Source organism: Mirounga angustirostris, unplaced genomic scaffold, assembly GCF_029215605.1.
Source record: "Mirounga angustirostris isolate CCGP_5_RB_7025 unplaced genomic scaffold, mMirAng1.0.hap1 SCAF_1, whole genome shotgun sequence".
Taxonomy (NCBI): Eukaryota; Metazoa; Chordata; class Mammalia; order Carnivora; family Phocidae; genus Mirounga; species Mirounga angustirostris.
The window spans coordinates 199,947,158-199,959,697 of NW_026991709.1; the positions used below are offsets into that span (position 1 = coordinate 199,947,158).

The 12,540-nt window shown below is 39.6% G+C and overlaps 1 protein-coding gene across 5 annotated transcripts in view; it reads left to right on the forward strand.

Moving 5' to 3' along the window:
* The window catches only part of SETD2 (SET domain containing 2, histone lysine methyltransferase), a 125,957-nt gene that overhangs the window by 90,902 nt on the left and 22,515 nt on the right, over nt 1-12,540 (forward strand). For 2 of the 5 annotated variants that reach the window (XM_045862551.3, XM_064596868.1), the window contains 2 exons: nt 3,171-3,840; nt 10,404-10,538. In XM_045862551.3, the coding sequence (XP_045718507.1) occupies nt 3,171-3,840; nt 10,404-10,538 (805 nt within the window). Of the gene's footprint in view, nt 1-3,170; nt 3,841-10,403; nt 10,596-12,540 lie in introns of those variants that run through there. The other 3 variants (XM_064596879.1, XM_064596875.1, XM_064596884.1) reach the window with 3 other exon arrangements.

Consider the following 12,540-nt stretch of genomic DNA (forward strand, 5'->3'; position numbering starts at 1 on the left):
CGCTTAATGACTGAGCCACCCAGGCGCCCCTTCCCATCAGTTATTGTCAATTTTTTATATGTACACAGACTGACTTACTAATTTGTTTACATTTATCAGTTTCTTTATTCTCCTTTCTCCTCAGACCTAAATGCTTTAAAAGATTTTGTTTAGTGACTTTTTGTTCATCGTATTTTTCAGTTTTTGTCTAAAGAATCTTGTTTGCATTGCTCACCCTGTTTTAAAAATCAGCTTTATTTAGTCAGTAGATATAAATTTCTTATAGAAATATTTAATTATAAGTACATAATTCAGTGTGTTTTGTCAAATGCATGCAGTTAAGTAACCACTGACAGTCATCATATAGACATTTCTGTCATCTCAAAATTCTCTTGGGCTCTTTGTGAGTGATCCCCTTCTTCTATCCCTAGTTACTGGGCGCCAGCCACTGCTTTCTGACCCTCTGATTTTGTCTTTCCCAGAATGTCATGTATATATGGCATCATACTCTAGATAGTATTTGATGTGTCTTTCTCTTAGCAGATTGCATTTGAGATCCATTTATGTTATGTGTCTCAGTAGTTCCTTTTTATTAATGAGTGGTAGTTCACTGGGTAGGTATTACCAGAGTTTATTTATAAAATCGTTATTTGATAGGCATTTGGATTGTTTCCAGATGGCTGTTGTGATTATTACAAGTGTAAGACTTGTATATGTATGAGTCTTTATGTGAACATGGACTCTCATTTTTAAAGGAAGTTTTGCTAAGTTAAAAGTTTTTCTCAACACTTTGAAGCATATGTTATTGTTGTCTTCTGGCTTCCCCTACTTCTCCTGTGAAACTTCTTGGTCTAATTGTTCTTTAAGTAATCTGGCTTTTCTCTTGGTCTGCTTTTAAGATGCTCTCTTTGTATTTGGTGTACTGCAGTATCACTACCCTATGTTAATATGAGGATTTCTTTTTCGTTTCTCTGGTTGAAATTCATTGAGCTTTTTGAATTTGAAGATCGTTTTCTATGTTACTAATTCTCTTCAGATCTCATCTCTTAACTTAACCATACCATGGATCTTAGGGACATTGAATTGAATGTTGGATTATTTCTTGGTTCATGACACTTACCATTTCTGTGCATCAACTTCTCCATATATTATAATGCTTTTGTGCTGTGATCTTAACCATCATATAAATCTAGCTAAGCCATTTCTTTCTATACTATCCCCTGCCTTTACTACTTGAGATGACACCGTCTTGCATCCTGTGTTTATTATACCCTGGCTTTCCTTTTTTAAAATACCATTTTATGTTCTCTAATATATATTTTAAAATAATATGTTAGTTTTTAACTTTATGAAAAGGCTGCTCTTCTGTGTTTAATTTGAGGCTGCTTTGTTTTCAACTTGATATTGTATTGCTAAGATTTATCCACAATTGTATGTGTCGTTTATTCATTTGCATTGCTGTGTGTAACATTTTGTTATAGAGTTTTTTCTATTATGTATAGCGCTATTACCTAATTTTGATGTACATGTGCAACAGGGTCTCCTGGGTATGTGAGTAGAATTGTTGAATTGTCAGGTATGTGCATGCTCAATTTTATATGATAATTGAGTTTTAATTTCTACTCTTTTTCCTTTCTAGATGTTTCATGGGGTTCTTTTTCAAATCTACCTGATAGTTTTTTATGGTCCCATTCCTTAGTAATATTTTTAATAGCCTCTTATTTCATTAAACATATTAAATGTCTCTTATAGTCTGTATTGGATAATTCCAGTACCAGTAGTTTTTGTGGGTTTATTCCTCTCATTTATATAGATATATGTATAAATATTTTTATAATTTTCTTTTCTTTTTTTTTTTAAAAGATTTTATTTATTCATTTGAGACACAGAGAAAGCACTAGCAGGGGGAGTGGGTGAGGGAGAAGCAGGCTCCCCGCTGAGCCGAGAGCCCAATGTGGGGCTCGATCCCAGGACCCTGGGATCATGACCTGAGCCGAAGGCAGACGCTTAACCATCTGAGCCACCCAGGCCCCCCTATAATTTTATTTTCTAATGAACTCATCATGTTCCTTAGAATTTGATCTGTGAGGGGCACCTGGGTGGCTCAGTCATTAAGCGTCTGCCTTCGGCTCAGGTCATGATCCCAGGGTCCTGGGATCGAGCCCCGCATCGGGCTCCCTGCTCCGCGGGGAAGCCTGCTTCTCCCTCTCCTACTCCCCCTGCTTGTGTTCCCTCTCTCGCTATGTCTCTGTCAAATAAATAAATAAAATCTTTAAAAAAAAAAAAAAAGAATTTGATCTGTGGGAATTCACTGAAGCCTGGATTTAAGCACCTTAAATTTAAGCACCTTTATAAACTATTTGCATTTGTTTTTGCCAGGCAGCTAAGGGTACTACCATCCCATTAACACTTTAAAGGAACTTTTCAGCTTAGTTTTTTAGACCATATGTTTTTTGATGTTTGAATAAATGTTATGCCCTTGTCCGTGAAGCTGTTCTTAGAGGTTTCTTTGCAATGAAATCTCTTGAAATTAGTTGTCATTTTAAAATTTTTGCCAATAGAACTTTCTTAAAAGTTTGATTGACTCCATAGAACTTCACAGCAGACTCTTTTAAGCCCTCAGTTCTCTTCTTGTGAATGTTAGAGCTGATGGTTTCCAGGAGGCCTTGTCAAAACCATCACAGGGCATTAGGCTTAGCAGTAAAATATTATATTTGGTATTGCACAGAGAAGAGGAGGTGAATATAACTCTCCATATTTTTATGTGTGCATTCTCATCCTTCACTTAACTGCCCTCTGTTGAATTTGTCATAAATATTTGTGGTCAGACAGATGTCAAATTCTTTAGCTTTTATTAGTGTATTTTGTTTAAATTTCAGAATTTGTAGAGTGTATAGAGGACTATACAAATATAAAGAAGAATCTATTTAGAATATTATATGTATCTTTAATTTGAAGTTCAAGAATCTGAGAATAAAGATAAAGTTATTATTTTTTTCTAACTGTTTTCTTGGGATTCTCTTCTATCAGCAGGATTCCTTAAGTAATTTTGACCGATTTTTAACCAATGCCAAATTGGAGTTGGTGTGATTAATGGTTTAGTATTGAGTGACATAACCTTTATTAATGCTTTGATTATGTCCTTGATTTGGGGAAAACCGTTTGTGATGCTCTTACTATTTTCTTTCTAGATATGATACACCAACTTCTAAAAAGAAAGTACGAATTAAAGACCGCAATAAACTTTCTACAGAGGAGCGTCGGAAGTTATTTGAGCAAGAGGTGGCTCAGCGGGAGGCTCAGAAACAACAGCAGCAGATGCAGACCCTGGGAATGACGTCTCCACTGCCCTATGACTCTCTTGGTTACAATGCCCCTCATCACCCCTTCGCCGGCTACCCACCAGGTTATCCCATGCAGGCCTATGTGGATCCCAGCAACCCTAATGCTGGAAAGGTGCTCCTTCCCACACCCAGCATGGACCCTGTGTGTTCTCCTGCTCCTTACGATCATTCTCAGCCCTTGGTGGGACATTCTACAGAACCCCTTGCTGCCCCTCCACCCGTGCCAGTGGTGCCCCATGTAGCAGCCCCTGTGGAAGTTTCCAGTTCACAGTATGTGGCCCAAAGTGATGGTGTGGTACACCAAGACTCCAGCGTCACCGTCTTGCCAGTGCCAGCCCCAGGCCCAGTCCAAGGACAGAATTACGGTGTTTGGGATTCAAATCAACAGTCAGTCAGTGTCCAGCAGCAGTATTCTCCTGCACAGTCTCAAGCAACCATATATTATCAGGGACAGACTTGTCCAACTGTCTATGGTGTGACATCACCCTATTCACAGACAACTCCACCAATTGTACAGGTAACTAATTTTGGAACCGCTCTTGTGTGTCTTGGTCTGTTTATGGGATGTTAAATCTGATGTGAAGCTGAAGTCCTGCCATTGATTACTTTTTTTTTTTTTTTTAAAGATTTTATTTATTTATTTGACAGAGAGAGACACAGCGAGAGAGGGAACACAAGCAGGGGGAGTGGGAGAGGGAGAAGCAGGCTCCCCGCAGAGCAGGGAGCCCGATGCGGGACTCGATCCCAGGACCCTGAGATCATGACCTGAGCCGAAGGCAGACGCTTAACCATCTGAGCCACCCAGGCGCCCGCCATTGATTACTTTTAAATATCAATCAATTATATTAGCTATCTACTGTTGTGTAACAAATTACACCAGAATTTAGCAGCTTAAGACAACTAGTAATTATCATCTCACAGTTGTTGTGGGTCAGGAATTCAAAAGTAGCTTGTCTGGATGAATGGTTCGGGCTCAGAGTCTGTGAAATTACAGTCGTTAGGCAGAGGATGGAAGATTCACTTTTAAGCTCACTCACATGGTTGTTAACTCTGTTTTCTGTCTTCACGTGGACCTCTCAGTAGGGCTTCTTAAAATATTCCAGCTGACTTCCCCAAAAGCAAGTGATCAGAGAGAGGCTTTTGGATACTCCTCTCTTTTTGCTTGTAGGCAGTGAATAATATACAGTTTATTCTTTCATATCCCTACAATGGGAGAACACTTTGTCATGGTAATTGAGTCAAGAGATGGCTTGCCCTTTTCTTCTTCTTAGACCCACCCAGTGTGTATATTATTTTTTTATCCCCTGCATGTTGATCATCATGAAGTTTGTCAAGAGTGTCTCTGATGCACTGAGCCTGAGGATATCACTGTGGTAGGAAATAGTAATGTTAAATTTAAAAGCTGAGTATACTGACTTTATATTTCAAGGTGTATTTTTGTGCTTTTGAATCAGGTTTATTTTCTGTAGAATACAGCAGTACATTTTAAGCTTAAAAAAACAAAACAGAAGAATATATAAAGCATCCTCACCACATTCCTACGTCTCTTACATCACTCCTTAAAGGTGAATTATTTTGGATGGGGGAGACTCGCAGGGATGCTTCCTGCACACATTACTTAGCACTGACCGGTAATATTATTTCTGTTAGTATTTTTGTGATGAAGCTACATCAAAATTTAGTTTGTAAGGCCATGACAAAGTATCCAGTTTTAATTCCTGAGATTTTAACTGTGTTAACTACTTTCATTTTGTATGATCTCTTTATCCACACGCTTATATATTTTATGTATTTGTAATTTTGAAGACTTGAAACTATCCCATTATTTCTACTTAACATGATTCTTAACCATTTTCCCAAATTACTCTGTATTTTTATATATGTGTGTGAATATACAGATACGCATTTTAATGGCTGTATTATTTCCCATTGCTTATCAAATCATTGCTTACCCATTTTCCTGGGGATAGTCATTTAAAAGTTATTTTTGTAATTATAAATAGCACTGCACTGAACATTCTTAGGTGTTTTTTTTCCTTTCATGTTTGGCTTAAAATGAATGTTATAGTGCTAAATAAGACTAGTAAGAAAATGGATGTTGGGGTGCATGGCTGGCTCAGTCTATAGAGCATGTGACTCTTGATCTCAGGGTTGTGAGTGCAAGCCCCATGTTGGGTGTAGAAGTTATTTAAAAATAAAAATCGGGCGCCTGGGTGGCTCAGACGGTTAAGCGTCTGCCTTCGGCTCAGGTCATGATCCCAGAGTCCTGGGATCGAGTCCTGCATCAGACTCCCTGCTCCTTGGGAGCCTGCTTCTCCCTCTGCTTCTCTCTCTCTCTGTCTCTCATGAATAAATAAATAAAATCTTTAAAAAAAAAAAAAAAACAAACTTTTTTTTTTTTTTTTTTTTTTTAAGATTCTATTCATTTATTTGAGAGAGTGAGAGCACGGGCAGGCGGTGGGGAGAGGGAGAAGCAGGCTCCCCACTGAGCAGGGAGCTCCACCCGGGGCTTGATCCCAGGACCCCAGGATCGTGACCTGAGGCGAAGGCAGACACTTAACCTACTGAGCCACCCAGGCGCCCCTTATAAATAAAAATCTTAAAAGAAAAGAAAGAAAGAAAATCGGTGTTATTGGCCATCAGGTGTCGATTTTTTTTAAGTATTGTTTTTCTTTTAGTATGTTTAATTTTGCCTCCTACAGAATGTTTTAAGTGTCTTTTTTGGGGCTCAATCCCAGGACCCTGGGACCATGACCTGAGCGGAAGGCAAATGCTTAACGACTCAGCCACACAGGCACCCCTGTTTTAAGTGTCTTAAACAAATTTCTTAGATTCTAACTTCTCCTGCTGTCTTGCCATATTCTTTCTTGGACCAAGCCATTCATTTGAGTTTTTCCCCGAGAATGTATATCAGATATAAGAAATATGGTCTACTTCTGTCCCATTTCTATTCCTGAAGCATGTCCTTAACCTAGGTTTTAGAGCATAAGCAAAAGTCGTGGAGGATACTTACTAAAGACTCCCCAGGAGAGAGGTCACTGGTCATTTGGCCATTCTTATAAAATGGAGTCTATTTTTTCCATCCCACTGAGCAAAAGGTTAAGTCACAGCCTTAAGACTCAAGCATCACGGTTTTTCTTGCTTACAGTTTTCCATTCTGTTCCTACCAAGGAGTCATTTGTTGGCTCCCTAATCTATTTTGTGTGTGCTAGAGTGGTAGATAAATGGGGTTGGATGGTCCAGACTGCCCTCTCCTTCTCTGTGAGATTAGTTATCAGAGATAATGCTGGGCTATGGGTGATGAGAAACATAGAACATGTTATTAGTGTGTATGTGTTTTGAGTCCCTGTCCATCATTTAATATATGTCTTGGAGAGAGGTGCTTCGGTTTATATTCTTCAGTTTTAGTTTTATTATTTATGAAATGAGCTGAATGCCTCAGAGTGGTTGAGGTTTGTATGAGAAAATGGATACTAATAATGATAGAGTTAAAACACCATGTACCTTGAAGGTTTAATTATAGTTATTATTCAGTTACCTTAATGATACTGAGAGAGTATTGACGTTAGTGGGGTGTGAAATGCTCCTAGTCAGGGTCGTCTCTCTGGTGTCTGGTCTAAAGATCTGACCTCCAGGAGGAGGCCTTGAGATTTGTGTTTGAACGTAGTATTGACTGTACCAACATGAGCTACTGAGAGTTTGCAAGATATGATAACTTTGACAGTGAAGGTAGTATGTGATATAATACAAATTTGTGTGTGTACGTATGCAGTATCTTTGACGTTTGGAGCAGATGTGCAATCAGAGGTGACTTTCATTTTTTGCCATAATTGCTTATTAAACATAAAAGCCCAATTTCAACTGATGCCACATGATTTATAGTGGTTTTGTGACATTACTAAGTGACCTATTCTTACAAAGTCATACTAAATCAAATCTCAAAAAATGCAGTGCTAAGGACTATAATTTTTCACATTATGAAGTGAAGTGACTCAGATATCAAGTAATAGTGATTTTTTTTTTCCCTCTCTAGAAGTAGGGGCAGAATAATTATGTTTTCCCTTTTATAACATTTTATACCTTTTTAGATTTCTCTTGTAATTTCCATGGGAAGTCCTATTTTAAAGATATTTGTAGACTGGATTTATGTTTGAGAAATCAGCTTTTGTGTAATTTCAAGTCTCTTGAAGGGGAGAGCCAGTCTCCTACAGATTTTCCCCCAGCAGATAGAGAAACTTGACAGGCATATGCTATTTATGTCTCACAAGTGTGTACATCTTTCATATGAACCTCAGTGGGACTGCAAACCCATTTTCCCTTTTCATTGCTATTTTTAGTTTTGGCATTGGCATGTGATTGTCAGCTGGTTTGGACAGATTATATAGAACCCTGAAGAATGTTCATTTTCCTCTTTCTTTTTGACAGTCTGGGCTTTAAACACTGTACCTCTAAATGATTATTGCTATCTTGGGTGACTTTTTTTTTTTTTTTTTGCAAGGCTGATACCGTTCAGATATTTTTGGCATTTCGTTTAGAAGTTATTTCCAGCATGTGTTATGTTCTTTCCTGATGATAAATTATTATCCTTTAAAATATATGTTTGCATTTTAGGAACAGGTGAAATTTGTCTGGAGCCTCATCTGGTAAATGCAGGGAATGATCAAACTAGATAAAGCCATTTCAGTTCAGAAGTCACTGCACAGCCAGCATTTGGAGTCAGTCTTCATGCTAAAGAAACCATAGCTTTACTTCACATTAATCAGGTCCTTTAAAGTGTCTCCATTGATGAGCCTTACTTATTAACTCTCATCTTGTCAGACAGATTCTCCAGGAGCAAAGGATTACTGAGGGTCAAAGGAATTTTTAGCCTCCAAAATATTAGCATTTTTCTGTTGTAGATTTGGGTGCTTAACCTCTTGATCACTCTGGAGATAACATGTTTATCAGTTTACTGCCTTCTTCAGCCTCCCAGAAACCTTTTTTTTTTAAGATTTATTTATTTATTTGAGAGAGAGAGCGCGCGCTTGCACATGTGTGTGCATGAGTGTGGGGAGGGGTAAAGGGAGAGAATTCTGAGCAAACTCCCCACTGAGCACAGAGCCCAATGCGGGGCTTGGTCTCACCACCCGTGAGATCATGATCTGAGCCAAAACCGAGAGTCAGACCCTGTTTTTACTCAGAATCAGATTTACCAGCACATATATATTAACCCCCTGTATGCACAGTGACTTGCCTCTTGTATCCACTCTTCAGGATGCTTCTTACTGGGCCCCCCAGAAACTGTTTTTACTCAGAATCAGATTTACCAGCACATATATATTAACCCCCTGTATGCACAGTGACTTGCCTCTTGTATCCACTCTTCAGGATGCTTCTTACTGGGCATCAGGGCCCTTGGAAGTTTACTTTCCAGATAAATTGGTGATGATAGGCTAGAACCCAGGTAGATATGTTTTGTTTTATGGCTTATTTTTAGCAAAGTTGAAATTAAACTTACAGAATTATTTATACTTTGCCTTTGAGATTATACTTTTAAGTTTCTTAAACAGTATTTGGTCATCTTTCTTGCTGATATCCTTTTGTACTGAACTCTGATTGTATTGTGTGGGTATGCATCAGCGTTAAAAAGTCTTTTGGGGGGGCTCCTGGGTGGCTCAGTCGTTGGGCATCTGCCCCAAGAATGGGGTCTTGGGATCGAGCCCCGCATCGGGCTCCCTGCTCAGCGGGAGGCCTGCTTCTCCCACTCTCACTCCCCCTGCTTGTGTTCCCTTTCTCGCTGTGTCTCTCTCTGTCAAATAAATAAAATCTTAAAAAAAAAAATAATGTTGTATTCTTCTTCTCTTTTTCTCGGTGCCTTCTCAGTACTTACTCATCCAGAAATCTCGTTAGCTCCATTGGCCTATTCAGACTCCTTGGTTATTTACTGGTATCATTTGGAATGGTTATATTTTGTATTTTGGGTACTTATCAATCAATATATGCCTCTGAAATCATTTTATGTGGTAGAATCTCAGTTTGAGGATCAAAATCTGTCTTTAAGTACAGGATACCTGTTCATTTCCTTGGTAGTCATCACCTCTTAAGACAACAGGGTTATTCTTAGGGTTGTCACCTCTTCTTTTTTTTTTTAAGATTTTATTTATTTATTTGACAGAGAGAGAGGAGAGCACAAGTAGGCAGAGTGGCAGGCAAATGGAGAGGGAGAAGCAAGCTCTCCGCTGAGCAGGGAGCCGGATGTGGGGCTCGATCCCAAGACCCCAGGATCATGACCTGAGCCGAAGGCAGCCGCTTAACCGACCGAGCCACCCAGGCGCCCCTGTTGTCACCTTTCTTTAAGCAGTTTTTCTTTTGATGAGAACTAATTCCAGAGTAGGTGTAAGTTGCAGCCATGGCACTTTTTTAGGTAACTCCAGGTGTGGGAGATACCAACCTTTCATGGTGGTCGGGACTCGGGACTAAATGAGATAATGTATATGAAAGGGCTTCAAGCTTCATAAAGCATGGTATGAATCCGTGCGTCGTAAAAATTTTGGATGAAATGAATTCTGCTGTCGTCCTTGGAAGGAGCTGTATTATTGAAGACTACAGAAAGCTAAAAGACAAGTTTAAAATTTGATCACCATCTTACTTCCTCTGCTACAAATCCCTCACTGTCTTTGACATTTTCTGGTCAGAACAACCTGGTAGTTTTTAGTTGGTGGTATAAAGGCTCTCTGCAAAGAGCCCTGGGTAGCGGTCTCTTGGATATCCTAAGTGCCGCACTCCAGTACTGTGGCCTCGGACAGCTCCTAGGAGCCGCCCCCCCGCAGTGCCCCCCAGTTTTTTTTTTTTCTGGGTTTCTTTTTGTTTTTTAAATGATAAAACCAAGGTAAGTAAATGACTAGGGAATTATTAAAAAAAAGAAAAGAAAGAAACTCCTGTGTTTGTAACGAGTTTTACACATTTGTATCCAAATATTCTTTACTAAAAGTTTTTAAAAATTAATGGATTCCAGTAAGATGATGCCAACTTCGAAATTAATTACTGCTGTATTAGAGCTAGAAACGTCTAAATTGTGGATTTCTTCATTTTATCTTTTAGAGTTATGCCCAGCCAAGTCTTCAGTATATCCAGGGACAACAGATTTTCACCGCTCACCCGCAAGGAGTGGTGGTCCAGCCAGCCGCGGCCGTGACGACAATAGTCGCCCCAGGGCAGCCTCAGCCCTTACAGCCAGTAAGAAATATTTCAGTTGATAAAATGCTCATTGGCTGCGTACCTCATCTTTAGAAGGTTTACTTTTGTTTTTTGTTGTTTTTTTTTTTACTGTTTTTTGTTTTTAACTTTTGTAGTCCCCAGTTTCACTCAAGGGCTTGTGTCCCTGAGGAAGCATTACTCAGCCATTTTTTAAAAAATTCTATAGAATTGGGCGCCTGGGTGGCTCAGTTGGTTAAGCGACTGCCTTCGGCTCAGGTCATGATCCTGGAGTCCCGGGATCGAGTCCCGCGTCGGGCTCCCTGCTCAGCGGGGGGTCTGCTTCTCCCTCTGACCCTCTCCCCTCTCGTGCTCTCTGTCTCTCATTCTCTCTCTCAAATAAATAAATAAAAAATAAAATCTTTAAAAAAAAAAAAAAAAAAAAAAAAATTCTATAGAATTAACGGCAGTGTTGATAGATACGTATTTTGCTTCTGGTATCCCTTTTATTTGTAATTTTAACTGACCTTGTATTTTTAGACTTTGCTGTGAATTTCTAATGTAACAATTTTCTCAAGTAGCTGTTTTTATTTTATGGAGCACTAGAATATGATACTACACTAGACACCACAGACTAGTGGTAAAAAAAATGAGTGATATACTTCACTATACTTGTTGTACAATATGGTATTCTGCCACATATGGAGAAGGATATGGTGAAATCTTGATGAAGTGGGAAATAGGAGGCTGGCATTGGAAGCAATTGAGCAGCCAAACAGAATAACTTACCCATTAGCACTTTGGAATTCTGATAGTCGGAGAAGCCTCCTGCAGCATCATCTGAGTGATAGTGGCTTTTGACAGGTAGGACAGTGAGTGGGGATGGAGTATAAGGACAGCGCGTGAAGACAGTTGGGGGCCAAGACTGTTTGCACTTCCAGCAGGTATTTGAGGGATTGCTATGAGTTGGGCCCTTCTGGGAACTCTTAATACAAACCTAAGCTTCCATTCCTATCCTTAGAAGCTGACATTCCACTAAGAGTTGAGGATCACAGTGAATAATCCTAAAAGTAGAGATTAGTGTCACAAAAGGTGCAGATAGTTTGAGGAGGGAAAGAATCATTTCCAAGTGTGGGAAGGATTAGTAATTTGGTAAGTTCTGAATGATTTGAAGTAGTCTTTTTTTTTTTTTTTTTTGGATTTGAAAAGTGACACAAAAGCTTAGGGAAGAGCGGTCACTTTATAGGCTAGAGGACTACAGGAATGAAGCAGAACTGAGCAGGACACCAAAAAATAGCAGCTACCTCAAGTAGGGATTAGTGGTATACACAAAGCAGTGATGCTCAAAGACCTAGGTTCACTTAAAAGTGGTCACATTTTGGGGTGTCCGGGTGGCTCAGTCGTTAAGTGTCTGCCTTTGGCTCAGGTCATGGTCCCAGGGTCCTGGGATCAAGCCCCGCATCGGGCTCCCTGCTCCATGGGAAACCTGCTTCTCCCTCTCCCACTCCCCCTGCTTGTGTTCCCTCTCTCCCTGTGTCTCTGTCAAATAAATAAAATCTTAAAAAAAAAAAAAAAAGTGGTCCTATTTTATCTGAGCCTGGGATCTCAGGTTCCTCTTTGCCCAAGCAAAGGTAAAGCTAGAAAAATGATTCTTTGTTAACTGGCTTACATAGAATAAACAGTTAAGGGCATATATTCTTATAACAACTTATTATGAGTCTGCTAGAGCTACTATAACAAAATGCCACAAACCGAGTGGCTTAAACAACAGAAATTTATTTTCTTACCTTTCTAGAGGCTAGAAGTCTATAAGATCAGACGTCGGCAGGCTTCGTGTCTCCTGGGGCCTCTCCTTGGTTTGCAAGTGGCTGTCTTCTCACTGGACCTTCCCCTGGCCTTTTCTCTGCCCACATTCCCTGATGTCCCTTCCTCTTATGAGCGCACCAGTCCTGTTGGATTAGGGCACTACCCTTATGACCTCATTTAACTTTAATTCCCTCTTTAAAGGCGCTCTCTCCAAATAGTCACATTAGGAGTTAGGGCT